General features: G+C 45.7%; 1 protein-coding gene across 2 annotated transcripts; it reads right to left on the bottom strand.

Moving 5' to 3' along the window:
- Positions 1–1,189: 1,189 nt before the first annotated feature.
- On the bottom strand, positions 1,190–16,225 carry ZC4H2 (zinc finger C4H2-type containing). Of its 2 annotated transcripts, XR_010652107.2 has the most exons (6): positions 16,035–16,225; positions 9,548–9,719; positions 8,121–8,293; positions 6,687–6,849; positions 2,146–5,526; positions 1,190–1,821 (listed from the first exon to the last, which is right to left on the bottom strand). XR_010652107.2 is itself a non-coding variant. In XM_065846380.2 (5 exons), exons 1-5 carry the CDS (start codon positions 16,085–16,087, stop codon positions 5,413–5,415), a joined length of 675 nt encoding a protein of 224 aa, XP_065702452.1. In that variant the 5' UTR covers positions 16,088–16,225; the 3' UTR covers positions 1,190–5,412. The 2 variants fall into 2 exon arrangements, 1 of the variants encoding a protein (XP_065702452.1); XM_065846380.2 differs by having other exon boundaries at positions 1,190–5,526.
- Between the last annotated feature and the right edge of the window lie 202 nt (positions 16,226–16,427).

Here is a 16,427-nt window from a genome sequence, read left to right as displayed (position 1 = left end):
CTTGAGGTGTACACCCACAGCTCAGTATTTCTGTGCTGTCCTGTATCCCACAAGCAGCAATTACGTTTGGTGAGACCATGAGAGCTTAGGCTGTGCAAACAGGCTCCAGTCAGTCAGTATGAGCTGTGCCCCGAGGCCGCGGGCAGCTCACGCCTCTGCAGAGCATCCATTCCAGTTCACACACCGTGCACCTCACCTGAATGGTTTTCTCAGTGTGTTGGAAACGTTTCTGGAAAATACTGTAGTTCCGTCAATTTTCTGCCCTCTCCTGCTGCTCCAGGGTGCGGTTCCAGCAGGGAAGCGGCCGCGGAGCCTGGGCGGGGGGGGGCAGCACTGGCCGCGGCTTCTCCTGGGGCGGCACGGGCGGCGCTCCCGGCCCCGGACACGCTGTTTCTTGGTCTCTACCGGCTCTTGTGTGTCCTGCAGCCATTTTCTGTTGGAGGGGGTGGGCAGGTGGAACCATTTATTTATTTTGTTTTAAAGCGCCACAAGCTCATAGCCCCAAGGGTGACTGATTTCCGTTTCCTTTGGCACTCGCAGGGATAACTGAGCCCTGCTAGGACGGTGCAGAACACCCGCGGCTTTGAGCAGCCCGGTGCGACCCACAGCTCTGCCCGAGCTCGCGGTGCGCTCGGCAGCTCCAGCAGCGCTGGGCGGCCGGGACCGCTTCGGCGGTGCCGCAGTCGGGGCAGGTCCCACCGGGCTGGGCCCCACCGGGCCGGGCTGCGCGCAGGGCCCGTTAGGGCCGCCAGTGGGACGGGCCGCGGGCTGTGACGTAAGCGGGCCGGCTGCGCGGGCGCGGGCCGGTGACGCAGCGCGCGCCCGTGACGCGCTTCCGTCGCGACTGCCGGTGGGCGCCGGCCGCGCGGAAGCGAACGCAGGCGGGGGTTGCGGGCCGGCCCGGGCGCCCCTCGGCGGTCGCTGGCGGCTGCTGAGCGGCCCGGGAGCGGGTGCGTGGCCGCTGTGTCGCCTGGCGTGGGCCGGGGGCGTGTGGAGTGGCGGGTGCCGCGGGCCTTCTAATATCATTAGAACAGACATCCCTTTCCCCATGTTTATCTCAATAAAATTCTGTAAAGGTGTAACAGAATTGTGGCGCATTGCATCCCGTACAGTTAGAGAGCTGGGGTTTACCTTTCGGGATGCGGCTGCTTCTCAGTAGCATAAGCAAATAACAGATGTGAAAATACTCTGCGGGAAGAATGCAAGACATGAAACAACCATTTATTAAAAAGGGTTGTACAGGCAAATGCAATGGGCAGCACACTGTTACTCCAACTGGGCACAGGGGTAAAATATTTAAAACACAGAGCCAGTGAAAATGTCAGATACTGCTAAAATACCTAAATGTTAAAATGGAAACCTATGTTGGAAGAATTAGGAAACTGTAAAACAAGGGAAAGCACTTTCAGTTATTTAAAGTGCCAGTGAAGTTAATGTCTGCTATTTCAAGTAACACATTAATGGCTATTCTTTTAAAATTAGATTCTGTAACTTGAAGCCACTGGCAGGTTCAGTCAGTGTTGTGTTCAGAAAGCTAAAGCTGAATTCAGGAAGTGCAAGTATTAAAATTTAGTGTAGATTTTCTCTGTTGTTAATGGGGTCCTTGGCAGTAAAGTTGAAACAACTGATCTACCCCAGCTTGGGTACGAAAATTTTGATAGCGAAGCCTTTAGACACAGGAGAGTCTTTGTATCCTTTTAGCATGAGCTTAAGATAAGGGGCAGGGGGACAGGCTTGTGATTTTTTTTGCCACTTGGTTGCAGAACAACAGGACTATCCCTTGAGGCGAGTGAGGAACCAGGAAAAGACCCCAGGAACCATCTGTAACAAAAGGATCCAGTGATTTTGTTGTTGCTTTAATACCCATTGAAAAGGGAATGACAATGCTAGGGTTAAACCAGACTTTAGTAATATAAAAATCTTGTGAGCTTTGAGAAGGGTGTCTTTGTGACTATTACGAGAATTTAACCCAAATAAGAATGCATTTAAGCCAAGGGAAGAAATATCCTCAAAGAACCTTAGGTTCAAAGGAAGAGGCTATTGTTACTCCCTGGAGCAAAAATGCAGTAGACTCATGGCAAGAACTGTAGTTGCCACAGCTTCTGCTTCTGACTAAAAAACAATAAATCAATATTTCATAATTACCCCTCTAGGCTCTTGAGAAAGGTGCCTGGGAGAAAAGGGTCCAGGGCTTTTGCAAGAAGAGCTCTTCAGTTAAGCTTCCTTAGTTAATCTGTGAGAGAAAAGGAGAATACTGGTTCCCTATGAAAGGTACTGCTTCCCTGCCCCCAGGATCCCTTAATACATAACACGGATTTTGTCTCCTTGAAGTAGAATCACAGAATCACATAGTATGTCGAGTTGGAAGGGACCAATAAGGATCATCAAGTCCAACTCCCTGCATCCCACAGGACTACCTAATACTAAACTGTAACACTAAGAACATCATCCAGACGCTCCCCAAACTCTGGCAGGCTTGGTGCTGTGACCACTTCCCTGGGAGCCTGCTCAAGCGGCTGGCCACCCTCTCAGTGAAGAACTTTTTCCTAATGTCCAACCAGCCCCTCCCCTGAACAGCTTCATTCCATTCCTCATGTCCTATCCCTGGTCACCAGCGAGAGGAGCTCAGCACCTTCCCCCTGCTGCCTGCCCCACCGGGAGGAACGTGCAGACTGCGATGGGGCCACCCCTCAGCCATGGGGTCACCCCTCAGCCTTCTCCAAGCTGAACAAGCCAACTGACCTCAGCCACTCCTCTTGCCCTTGAGGCCTTTCACCATCTTGGTCACTCTCCTCTGGACACATTCTAACAGTTGGATGCACCTGAAACTGCACCCAGTGCTCGTGGGATGATCACCTGCAGTGACTGGCTCACTGCGCTTGATCTGCTCCAGGACGAAGTTTTGTCTGCCGGAGGACGTGTTGGCCATATTCAGTTAGACTCATTCTCAGCAATGCCTGCTATTCATATGGCAGAACTTCGTAAAGGATGTGAAAACAGATCTGTAAATGCTAGTACATGACTGATACAAACACAATATGTCATATTCACGTTTTGCTTTTTTTAAAAAAACAAAAACCTTGTTAAACACAAGGGCACAAGAGACTAGTTTAAAAAGGTAAAAATACAAAACTGCCACACTAATTTAGTAAATGGTGAATCCTTAAGCGTATTTCAGTTTAGAGCTCTAGAAATCTTCAAGAACGAACGAACGTGGCAAAGTAACAGTGAAGTAAGAGTAGCTATGACTAACCCTATCTATTTCAGAACTGTAAGTCAAAGTTTCTACGCATCTAACCTTCTATTCGCACTACTTCATTGCAGACCATTCACCCATTCTGCACTGTCACTGCTTCTTAAATTTACGTACAACTGTCATCAACGTGTGCTGCTCTCATGCATGCACTTTGGGGAGTCCATATACTGTCCTTCAACTCTGTGTCCCATAAACTCAGTAGGAATTGCTCTGAACGGGGCACACACAGAGTATGTGGCTGCTCTCACATTTAAAAGCAGAATCCAGTATTTGTGTTGGGAAAGATGCATAACAATAGAGTTAGCGTAGCACTGCCATGCGCAGCATGGGGTCAGACCATCCTCCGTTATTGTTATCTCACAGAGACCGAATCCCAGTAATTCAGCCAGCAGAATCTGTTCTTCATACAATTTCAGGGGCACGTGGTCCACATTCTGTCTCTGCTGTTGACAGGTGTTTGTTTGGCTACAAAACATTAAACTGGGAGAATACCAACTGAACTTGGTCAAAATTATAGGGCTATATGTAATAGAATACTCATGTACTTTATGGCAGAGTTGGGAAATTAATGGCAACATAAATGATTTGGCCAGCAAAATCGGTTTATGTGGATTTGTATGGTCCCCAGCATTTTGCAAAGTTCTTACAAAGTTGGGGCTTCCTTGCTCTTCCTATTTAACAAGTTCTCCATGTAAACGCTCCAGCATACTATAGTAGAGGAAAACCGGGGCTAAAGAGAGAAGGATATAAACAGGCAGTCCCTGCCTCCTGGAGTTAGTGAGAAGAATGCTTAATACTCAAGATCAATGTAGACAACAGAGGCGGTAACAAAACTGGGATTAGAAATGAGTGAGTTTTAAACCCCGGTTCTGTTGTTGCGTCACTGCCATCCTCCCCATTGCAGGAACTGCTGTTACATGAGGTGAAACAAAGGGAAGACATGGATACAGGGAGAGGTCTATAGGATCCTTTAGTCAGGGTTCTTTTGGCACACATACAGAGCAAGGAAAAGAAAAAAAAAACAACAACAAAAACAAAACAACAACAACAAAACCCAAACAAGCAAAAAACCAAATGAAAACAAACCCTGGGCTGAAATAAAGTGTACTTGAAAATGATACAAAAATAGGAAGTTTTGTTTCAGGGTGGATGATAATACAAAAGCCACGCAGTTCTGGTGAAAGTCATCATTTTTAGCTGACGCTGTTGCTGGTGCATGTTCCTGAGCTTCCCTGCGCTCCAGTGGAGGAAACACCTGCCAAGGGAGATCTGGGCTGTAGAAACCAGGAAGAAGACATACAGAATGGCTGTTGTTGCAGTCTGTGCGCACAGAGATTTGGGATATTTCATGCGTGTTTCCTAGGGAACCACAGTGAGCTGGTTGGCCACAGGACCTAAGAAGAGCACTAATACAGTTCATTTGAGCCTTGTACTTAAGTCAATCAGTCTTCTGACTGTTGAAAATACCATATTTGGATGTTAAAGCATCACAAATTACATCATTTTTGGAAATCCATAGACAGCCAGCAACTTGATCCCCCTTCCAAATTTTAAGTCAAGTTTGAGGGAATGGTACAGTTGAACTCCAGTAACCCAAAGCTCAATTGTGTCCTTAATGCACTGATTTCCTGTATAAACAATTTCTCTTTTTCCCCTGAACTATTCCTGTATAAGAAGAGCTCTGCTGGATACCCAAACCTATGAAATCTTACTAGCTTAGAAAACTAATTGTTCTTTAGTGAAACAGAGAGTCTGCTATTTCAGCACTTCAAGTAGTCTCCTATTATCAGGAGAAAACAGAATAGTCTTTTAGTAACATCTGTCTTTGAAAAGAGAATGTGAAAGCATTTGTGGTAATCACATTCAGCCAATAGGAATAGCCTGGCATAAGAATTCTACCTTGTTTAGGAATCCAAAAGATGGAATGATTGAAGTGTTAAACTGTAGCACCAGTAATACTTACTTTGCTAAAATCAAATCCTGAGGACTGGAAGGAAATCAAGACAGAACAGGAACATTGTGCTTACACTGCGTTAAATAGGAAACAATGGGTTGGTCGTACTTGAGTCTGTACTTCAGAAAGTGTGGCCACGTTTGCAGTTCTGCTGCAAGAGGACTGGAACAGGTGACGCGCTCGCTCGTCAGTCTGCTGGGTGTCACTCGTCCTGTTTCCTCTTGGGCTTTTTGGGGTTCCGGGATCGGCTCTTTGCCTTGCAGAGCGGACATATGGGCGCGTTCCGATGAATTTGTTGGTGACATGATAAACATGCCTGAAATAAACATCCCTCAATAAATAAACATATAAACATTCTGTGATTCTGTGAAATGTGACGCTGCAGCCTCATTACAAATAATTAATTGCCTCGTTAGATGGGTTATTGAGTATCACATTCCAAGTCACTGTACAGAACAAAATAACTAAAGCTTCTTGCCTTCAAAGGAAGGCAAACCAATGCTACATTTTATACAGTCCAGGCCAAATGAAAAACTAGAGTATCTCAGTGAATTGAAACTGCAGTTCAGCAGACACACGGTTCAGGCGTGTATCAATAACTTTAAGTTCTATTTTATGTTAAACATTCCACATGTTTTAAAGATGTTTACATGCATAATAGCCCACTGAGTCAGAGACGTTCCAGTGAAGGCCGACTGCGATGTCACAGAATTCAAGGCAGGAGCGGGCAATTAGATGAATTCCATGTATTTAACACAAGAGGCACCTTTTGCTCCATACTAAGCTCTTTAACTTCCATTTGACTGACGCATATCACTTTCAGAAAGGCTTTTTGAAGGCCTGACTCCAGACAGTAAGTACATAACTGTGCAGCGTACTCATGTCAGTTAGACTCTTTAGGGACTGAATCTGTGGAACCTGGGTGGGATGAATCCTCCTATGGAATTACTGAGCTCTTTTTACTGACTGCAGAAGGAGCTCAGTAAAACCATGGTTAGGCTAAATTAATCCATACGTTAGTCTTGTCTTGACGATCCCAAGAAGTGCAGAAACAATCACCTTCCCTGGTAATTTGTACCACCAGTAGTTACTCTCCCTTATAAAATAAATGCATTGCTTCTAATATTTATCCATTTGGGATTAACTCACAGCTATTAGTTTTTATTTTGTCTAACTTCTTTATTTCTTACATGCCTCTCTCCCACGTGAAGCAAAAGAGCAGAGAGAATTTCCTACGTCTCTGCTGATGGAGGCTCTTAAGTCATAAAGGAGTCAAATAATAGAGCCTTATCCTTAACCCTGGGTGACTGGTGCTACTCCTCGAAGTCTACTGGGGTTGCTCTTGATTTGAACCACTGCAGGAAAAAGCAGAATCAGGACACATTGTTTTTTCCGTTTTGTAAATATTGATCAACTTTATAAACACAATACATTCCAATGACAAAAGAGAAAACGCAGTGCATAACCTGTCCTGACCTTCATGGGTGGCGGCTGTTGTCTGAAGGTTGCCGTCTGTCTGGTGTCTTGTTTCCTGGCCACCTGCAGCTGTTGGGCAGCAGCTGCAGCTGCAGCCAGTGACTCGGGGATGGGCGGCTCCTGTGGCTCTGTCTGCCATTCCGCTTTCTGCTTCTCAAAGTAGCTAGACAAAAGAAAACCAAATAAAAAATATAACCACCTTCTGGAGCATTCCATTAGTTTGTAAATTATATTTTGTGTTAAAATATAATGGATCACACTGCCCTATCGTTTTCCTCCACTAGGGTCAAGTTGCCTACACTTAGATACCACTTGGACTAGTTTATAAATAGAATTGGAGGTATTTTCCTCTGTGTTTGTACACTTCAGCCAGATTCCAGAGTGTCGGCTTCTAAGGCACCTTGGTGTACAACTGGATATAAACCTAATAGGATGGAAAATGCTAACACACTGGGAACCTCAGATTACCCAGAGAGGTGGTAGATGAACCATCCCTGGAGACATCCCAGGCCAGGCTGGACGGGGCTCTGAGCACCCTGACCTGGTGAAGATGTCCCTGTCATGGCAGGGGGGGCACTGGGGAGGTCCCTTCCAACACAGACTGCTCTATGATTCTCTATGTATTTAATCTTTAACAGCTCTAGGTGCACCTCTGTCAAACTTCTTAAATACATTTTATTCTGTTAAAATTAATAACTTTTGCATGCAATAAATACATTATTTGTAGCATCAAGGTGCTTGGAATGGAAAACAGCATTTCTGGAACAATGCAAAAGAAATCTTGAAAACTGTCCATTTGTGAAAATGATACCAGTTGTGCTGGGCATTAAGAGAAATACATGTTTCTTAAAAAATCATTTGCATTTAAAACTGACCTGTTAAACGAAGGACACGGATCTTTTAATAGTAGCTAATTCTGTCACCCTCCCCACACAGGTTGTAACTAAAAATGAAACTGTAATTTATTATCCAAATTTATTCCACATCCATGGTAAACTTACTTGTTGAAAGTCATAGGTATATGGCTAAATGCCACTGCCATCTTAGCACAGCAAAACATAAAATTCTGACTAGCAGTAACCAAGTGAAGAATACTTGTTCTGTGTTCCCTCTGCTTGCTAAACAAGGGGGAAAAAAGTCTTTCTAGAAAAAGCAGTATATGGTAGAAAAATCTAGAGAATCAGCCAGCCTTGAAATGCTGCATGTCATATACAGAGTTTGCAGCTTGGGATAATCTAAATTTAACTTCCAGCAAATTCAGACTGAATGTTAGCAAACACACATGCTTGTGCATCCCTTTTTTGTTAACTTTTGTTTTTCACGCTGACCTCTTAAGTTCTTTTTTTCCACCTACCAACAAAAATAAAGCAACAAAATAACCAGTAGAATCGAGAAAAGGTATAAAGCTGGGTAATATTTGCTTTGCAGACTTACTCAAGGGACAGTTTCTCTTCCTCCTCACACAGATCTGGCAGCCTCTGCAACCCCAGAGTCATCCGCAGAGCATCCACGTGCTCCTTCAGGGGTTTGTACTCCTCATGCAGGCGACGAGTCGATTCCAGGAGCTTGTTGAGATCGTTCTCAGACTGCTTGATAGTGTTCTCCATCTGAAATGGGAGGATGGGCATGTTTTTAAAGAACTGTTCTTTTAGTAATGCTCCAATTTAGCAAGAGACTGTATCAGAAAGCAGAGATTTTTCTCACTCAAGTTGGAAGAGATTGGAGACATTGCAATAGTAAAACAAAGAGTTAAGATACCAAGAGGATAAAAACTGGGCAAGGAAGAAGCAACTGCAACTGAAATACGAGATGCATTTTCAGTTAAAAGGGTGCACTCAACTTATATGACCTCCTGAACGGCAGAAAAATCAGGTAGATGGGCTACAGATAAGTCAGCAAGTGAGGAGCAATGGAAAGCAGAATAAACTAAATTTCTGTGTTTCTAAGATAACCGAACACTGATGGTAAGAATTTAACAAACAAGCTACGGAAAGATTCCTGGTTCTCTTATTGCAGTAAATGACAAAAACAGCAGAGAAAAAGACAATCTGACAGGAAAAAGAGGGGAGCAGGAAACAGAGACTGAGGTTGTGCAGCTGGGTGGGGAACAGACATTTCAAGTGATAAACAAGTGCAGTCTGTGCATCCAGCATGTAGCGTGTACTTGCTAATGATGTGGGAGCTTTTTTCTTCTAATGCAAAGCACAAACACCTTCAGAGCTGGAAACCATTGTACAGTCATGTGAGTGCCCTAACGTGACGTACAAACTGCAGGTTTAAAAATATATTCACCATTTATCCCCTTTAATTGGCTAATCTTCCTTGTTGATAAACTGGTTTGCTCTTATTTGCACTAGTTGCATTCAGGCTGGTGGTGCTTTATGTTTGATAGTTCCACTCAGTGATGAAGGCCAGCTCTTACTAAGAACCTAACAAGTATATTTTGCCAAAATCTCTTTTCTTCCAAAAACCTCCCATCAAAAGTCCCACCTAGCTGTCAAAGTTTCTCTGTTTCCAGGTGCTAAATGGGAGAAGACTAATGGGAAAAACAGTTTTCTGTGGGGCTGCCAGGGTGATGTTACTGTGTCTGCAGGTAAAGCTGTCCCACAGTGAGCTTGCCTGTACTCTTGGTGCAAATGTTCACTATGCCCACCTTACAAAATATCCTGCCCAACACAGACAGGAAAAAACAGTTATCCTGAGGAAAATTTACTTTGCACTCTTTGTAGGATCCTGGGATGGTGTTGTAAAGTCCAGACTATTGAAGCAGTGCTAGTCCACTGATGTGGACAACTCACAGCCTGTGGAACGATCCACACACAACTGCTGGTCAGGCTGCCCACAGCTGGACCATCACATACCACGTTAATGTCCGCGTGGATCAGGCGCAGCTCCTCCACATGGGCCATCTTCTCCTGCAGCAGCAGGTCCATCTCCTGCTTGTATTCCTTCAGGTGCCTCTCCTCAGACTCCAGGGCTTCAAATTCTGCTTTCAGCCGTGCCTTTATTTTTTCCATCTGCAAAGTCTTATTCCTGGATCCCAGTGATAATTAAAAATATAGAGAGACAACAGTGAGTCACTGCAACAGATTTTTGCAAGGTGTCACTTTATATATGAATGGATGGAAGAAGGTAACAGCAATAACAGACAAGACTAAACATGTCTGAGAAAAGATGAGGTGCAATGAGACAACTGAATTCTAATCCCAGATCTTTTGCTGAGTTTTTCAGTGCTGTGAGAATTCCTATACTGAATTATGAAATTAACAGAACACTGTCAGACTTCAACAGTTACTGTAGATGCAGATAATTTGTACCAGTAGAGTTGTACTGCATCAGTTAACTCAGATTAAACCCTAGTTCTGAAATACAGAAATTCAGAAAATCTGGGAGGTTTAGCACAGGATTCTGAGAAATGTAAATTGAACTGGAGTTTTTTACAGTGTCATATATACTGACTAAAACTATGTGGACAGTAATCTGAACTGCTAAACACTCACTTCAACTTCAGGTTAAAGAAAATTCCAGAGTGACATCCCACTTGCAAGTAGCAATGCGTTTTCTTGGTTCTTTGCTAAGATTTAGTACCCGTCACATATTTGTGTTTCTGCCCATATCCCGCATTCTGTTTTTTTTTTATTTGTGCCAATCCGTAATTCCATAGTAAAAATGTTTAGATACTCTGTCCTTACCTCTCTCTTCAAAGCTAATCACCAAAGAGTGTGACTTTCAGCCATCAGTTCTAAGCCGCAGAACTGCCTACTTACTGCTGTTGTGATTCAACACTTGTCCAAGCTGTAGAACAGAACAAACTGTTCTTGTTTCTGCAATTTCCTTAATGAAGAGGCCTTAGTTATTTTTCCTGTACTGGAAGTCAGAATATAATACTGGGTAACCAATGTGGCAACAATGTTTAAATGTTCCTAACAAGATGCTGCAATGTCGCTGTGGCAGGTGCACACTCTTCTCTCTCCCCCTCCCTTGCTTTGATAGGGAAGGTGCAGACACATCTCCCCCCCATCTCCTGCAACGGGGTCAACAGCTTCCTCTGCTTGATCCCAGAGCCCCTTGGCCAGGGTCCTTAAGAGAGAGGAGGAGGGGGCGCAGAGGTGCCAAGGAGCCACTGGGCGCCACAGCCAGAGTGGGGGTGCAGAGAAGCTTCTGGAATGCCCACAGTCAGATGCCGGTTGTGTGGACTCTGGTGGCGCAGGCCAAAGCCTGCAGCTGAGAGCCCTTCCCCTCAGGCAGGGTGGCTGCCTAAGGTGATCTCTCGGGACAGGGATTTCCCCATCGAGCCACTGAGTGAGCGATAAAACTTCTTAACACTTCCTCGCAGGATGGCGGGTGCTTATTCTGTGCTTAAATATAAGCACGTGTATTTTCCTTAATAATTCCTTGCCAGAGTCAGGCAAGTGTGTACTTTTCCCGGAGTCGGGGACGGCTCTGGCATTGTTTTTGGTGAGCCACGCGTATGCACACTGGATCTCCATTGTTAGTATTTGCTGCACCTCAATAATTACCTCGACTGATACTCAAACCTGTATTTATGTCACTATTGGAGAGCTAAAACCCCGTTTTCCACTGGTTAATCTGCTGCACCTTCTTTACCGAATAAAAGTTTGTTTTGGACCCTGTTGTCCATCTAAATTAACTTTCAGGTGCCTCCATGACAGTCACATTTCAGGGATGTAATCTAGAGTTTCAGTACTCCTTTACACTGTGTGAAACGAGAATGTACCACTCCTCTTTAGTCACCTAACACCTAGTGCAAACAGATCAGTATTGGTTTCCAGGTGCAAGAATAATATCTTCCTACAGGCATGATGTAAGAGGGGGCTGGGAAGACGAGGTTTGCATTCATATTTAAATATCCTATTCCTAACCCAAAGCGAAGTGGGGTAAGTTTTATTCAAATTCACTGTAAGCTGCAAAGCTGGCTATAGAATGCAGTGTGTAGATTATATGAAGCTGCCTATCAGATCAGCAGTGAAATCCCAGAACAGGGATTTGACCCCATTCCAGAACAGGGTCTGTGATTTCCCTTCCTGCAGGGTCCAGACTTGCTCTAACAGAGGCTCCAACGTTGTGCCTGTGAATCCTCCTCTCAGTCCCCTCATTTCTGTTTCCAAATCAGCCTTTGTGAGTTCAGTATCTGCTCATGCATCTAGTTTTGGTAACCTTTGGTTATCTTTGGTTACCTTTGGTAACCTTTTCCTGAGCGGGTGAGACATTACCGGCACAATGGGCTCCCACCAGCGGATGAGGAGTGGGGCAGAAAGCACAGTCAGTCTCCAGGATAACTAATTATGGCTATCTATTTCAAATATTACAGCTAGTGATGTGACCAGGGCTCCTCCCTCTCTCACTTCAGGAGTTTATAAAGCTGCAAGAGATAAAAACAGTGTCATAAATAACTTCTCCAATATGTATTCAGAAATGGGCTGCCTGGTAGGGATAATATGAATGACAGAGATTTTAAATGGAACAGTTGAAAAATTTAAGGTCAGAGGAAGTGCTGCTTGTTTCCTTAGAACAAAATTCTGCCTCGCATTGGTACTTCAGAAAGAATCTTAACAGTAATGTTCTTTCCTCCATATAAATATACTGATTGCTGTTCCCAGGGATGGCAACCCATGACTGTTAAGAATAGAAATACCAGATCAAAGATAAATAAAGAAAAAGCCAATGACAAATAATTATGGTCACCTCAGATGTCACTCAGAGATATTTACAGATATTGTGGGAGACATTTAAAACCAAATTTGATAAAATTCACTAAGTATGATTACTGTGTCTGTACTGTAGCTCACCAAAGAGTTCACCTTATTTCACATGTTTACTATAGAAAATATTAATCGTATACCTGTGAGCAGACATTTCTTTTAAAAGGTACACAGTCATTCCAGTTCTGAAAAGCCTGTATCTCACCAATAGGGTAAAAATAGATGATGGAACAATAAGTCAGCTAGTGAAAGTTCTGTGAATGAAGTGCAGAAGCAGCCTGGGTGTAGACAAAATACAGGTATGTAGCTACAGCATTGTAATTGTTAATGTAATTGGAGGTGTTCTGTCATTTGCTATACAATGGCATATACTAGTCAGTGTAAACATTGGACTTAAACCAGTAAAAGAGATCCTCTATGCCTTCCATTTTAAATGTGGCAATATCCCACTAAAAAGCACCATCCAACCATCTACCCCTGTTTTTATCCATCCTCATTGCTCCCATTTGCTTAGAACATTTATTTAGTAATGGCAGATTTGACTACTGGGACAGGCAGTACTTGTCCCCAATTTCCTCCATTTCTTCTCCTCTATTTATGTCACGTGTACACGTGAAACAATGGAAAAGATCAGTCCCTCACTGTTACAAGTCACTGGCTGCCATGCTTGGCCAAACTGCTACAAGTGAGTTGCAAAGGATGTTTCAGTCAAAATGATTAGCTTTTGGTATTAGAAAAGAAAAAGTGCACACAAATTAGAACTTTTCCTGTTAGCATCAGGCAACATGCATTAGTGTTTTAAAACAGAAACCATAAGTGTGATTTCTAGGCTGCCTAATGAATTCTGCCCTCGTATTCTTTTCCCTTCTATTTAAGTTCTATCACTGCACTGATGACAGTAGTCACTGAGTCCCAGTTAATCAGTGAAACCAGTGTCTGTCATCAGTGAGTTCACTTTAATCCTCATTCATCTCTCCCCAGTCAGAACACAGGGCTCTGGTCTTTGTTTAGGTATTTGCTATATTTTATGACCAGGGTTATTTCTCTGGAACAACTTGGTGCATATAAATAAACATGTGCAGATATGTTTGGCATGTGGACACATCTCTCTGTTAGCTGGCAGCAGTATTCCATTGACTACAAGCTCTATGTGTGTATCTGTAGATATGTATATGGATAATGACAGAGGTCTTCGAAATCAGATCCCACAATCCCTTCAAAAACCCAGCTGAGCAGCCTGTAATAAGCGACAGAGATCAAGTACAGGAATGGGCAATTTGATTGATTTTGATTGTGGGGGCTTTTTTCCTCTCTGCCTGTGGAGTAATACATGGAATACAGATTCAAATAAAGCCTGCCAAGTCTATCAAAGGTGTGTCCGTAAACACAAGAACTTCTCCTGTTTATTTTGAAGGAAATTCTTGACAGAACAGAAGCTCTTTTTCAAAGATTTGGGGATGAAAAAATAGGTTTATTTGATCAGATTTTGTTAAAGGTGACTCAAAATATACATCAATGTTGCAAGCAGGATTCATTTTTTGATTTTTCGAAAATTTAAAATATATCAAAGCAACTTTCTTCACCTTTACAGTACCTTATGCCACAAGCAAACAGCAAAAATGTCTTATGGTTTATATATCACCTTCGAATATATAATTGGAAAACTGACTGCACCATAAATTTCCAAATACAGGATATCACTCTCACTGAAAATATAATGTAATGAGATATTTAAATTAAGTGTTATAATATTTGGACTACAAGCCGTAGGAGGCCATATTTAGATCTGTATTTTAAAACTAAGCCTGTGTAGCACTTGAGTAGAAAAGCATTGTTCTTACTCTGCAAAGTAAGTGTTCGCTCATCTCTTTCTACTAATAGTTTTCGGATACTAGAGACACAAATATTTTTGCTTGGTCTTTGTTCACCTTTATGATATTGTGTGAAGCAGGCCAAGGCCCATACACTGCTGCCCAATTCACCTCTTCCATGGGTACAATGTGCTTTTCAGAGGTGCTGTTACCAGCCAGCAGTCTCTGCGACCACCTGCAGGCACCGTTGCTGGCCCTGTCCTTGTCCCTGGCCCTCTCCTCTCTCCCTCCCATAGCCCCTCTCTAGCTGTTCTGTCCCGAAACACTTCCCATGGCTCTGGGGTTTCCCACTGTAAGCATGTCCATGCCTTGCACCTCCCAGCTATATCACTGCTCTCACTTTCTTTTTCACATGTTTTGGCTTTTGGATGCATCAGGCCTTATCCTGAAAATCAGTGTCCTAAGACAAAGAGTGAAAATGCCCGATCTGAAGCTGAGAAGCAGGCACGTCCACACTGGGCACACACACATGGTGCCGTGATGTTTCTGAGCCCCCTTTTTCAGAGCATCCCGCGACTCCCCCGGTGCAGGACGCTCTGCACAAATTCCTGGTGTGCACTGGCCTCCTGCCCTGCGGTGGGTCCTGCAGGGGTGGAGGGAAAAGCTTCATGCGGTGTGTCCCCATCCACCACTCCTGTACTGCCCTGCCAGCCAGCACTCGGCAGATGGGCAGGGCAGGGCAGGGCAGGCAGAGGCAGGGGCAGAGGCAGGGGTAGGCAGGCAGAGGCAGGGCAGGGCGGGCAGGGGCAGGCAGGCAGGGGCAGGGGTAGGCAGGCAGAGGCAGGGCAGGGCGGGCAGGGGCAGAGGCAGGCAGGCAGGGGCAGGGCGGGCAGAGGCAGGGCAGGGCGGGCAGAGGCAGGGGCAGGCAGGCAGAGGCAGGGCAGGGCGGGCAGAGGCAGGGGTAGGCAGGCAGAGGTAGGGCAGGGCGGGCAGGGGCAGGGCAGGGCGGGCAGGGGCAGGGCAGGGCGGGCAGGGGCAGAGGCAGGCAGGCAGAGGCAGGGCAGGGGCAGGCAGGCAGAGGCAGGGCAGGGGCAGGCAGGCAGAGGCAGGGCAGGGCGGGCAGGCAGAGGCAGGCAGGGGCAGGGCAGGGCGGGCAGGCAGAGGCAGGCAGGGGCAGGGCAGGGCGGGCAGGGGTAGGCAGGGTAGGAGGGAGCCAGGTGGGTGCTGGCTGTTCCAAGGCTCGGCTGCTCCCCTCTCCTGACAACCACACAAATTCCGCGCCCTCTGCAGGCCACAGCCCTGCAAAGCCGCGGTGACCCCGGCCCCGGCCGCCCCGTGCCCGCCCTGCCCGGACACCGCATACTCTGCTTCCCGTGCCAGCCCCTTCCTTCCCCAGCCGGTCACGGCTCCTTCCGCGGAGTCAGTTGGGCAAAATAACAGATTCATGACAGAGGCCCTCAGGAACAGGAAATAACAATCCAAAGGGCCTAAGCCGCCCACCCGCAGCCGCTCCCGCTCCCCCGGCTGCGTGGGGCCGCCGCGTCCCCCCCGCGCTCTCCCCGCGGTTCCTCTCGAGGCTGATTCTCTGGAAATTCCCCACCCTTGCCGCCCCCACTGCGCATCCCAGCGGCGATTCGCAGCACCAGGTGCTCCTTTCCTACTTAGAAAAAATGTATTTTCACCTCTTATCATAAAGCCCAATGGTGTTTTTCCCCCCCCAGTAGCACAATAGCTACTTTCAGATCGATGCAACTCCTCCGCTCTCCCGAGGAAAAGCTGCTTCATGTAACTGATGAGGCACAAAGAGAACGTACCTGATCTCCTTGATGCTCTCGAGTTTGCACATAATTTCTTGCTCGTCTGTCATGCTTTTCACTCTCGATTTAAACCTCCCGTGAAATGTACAAAATGCCAAGGCGGGGCGGGGGAGGGGGGAAGAAAAACATACAATAGACAATGTAGTGGCCCCTCGGAGCACACGGTCTCTGAGCCTGTGCGGCGGCTCCAGCGGGAGCGATGGGACTGGGAGTCCCGCTCCCCATCGAGCCCGGGCAGGCAGGCGGCACAAGGACTACAGCACCCACAAGGCAGAGCACAGCGGCCCTCCCCGCTTCCTGCAGTTGCGTTTAAGTCCGTTTGTCACAACTCATTGTGTCAAAGGTTTTTAGGAGTGCAAGAAGAGCAGGGGCTTTCGCTAAAATTATTGA

The sequence above is a fragment of the Patagioenas fasciata genome, chromosome 11, assembly GCF_037038585.1.
Source record: "Patagioenas fasciata isolate bPatFas1 chromosome 11, bPatFas1.hap1, whole genome shotgun sequence".
Lineage (NCBI taxonomy): Eukaryota > Metazoa > Chordata > Aves > Columbiformes > Columbidae > Patagioenas > Patagioenas fasciata.
The sequence above is the reverse complement of the archived record's forward strand: the minus strand, read 5'-3'. Positions and strand labels throughout refer to the sequence as shown.

Bases quoted from the DNA above. Each gene is read 5' to 3' on its own strand.
- ZC4H2 (XM_065846380.2), bottom strand. From the start codon at position 16,087: ATGACAGACGAGCAAGAAATTATGTGCAAACTCGAGAGCATCAAGGAG. The intron at 9,720-16,034 runs GTACGTTCTCTT...ACTGGGATCCAG, and splicing joins GAGAGCATCAAGGAGATCAG to GAATAAGACTTTGCAGATGG. The intron at 8,294-9,547 runs GTATGTGATGGT...CTCCCATTTCAG, and splicing joins TCCACGCGGACATTAACGTG to ATGGAGAACACTATCAAGCA.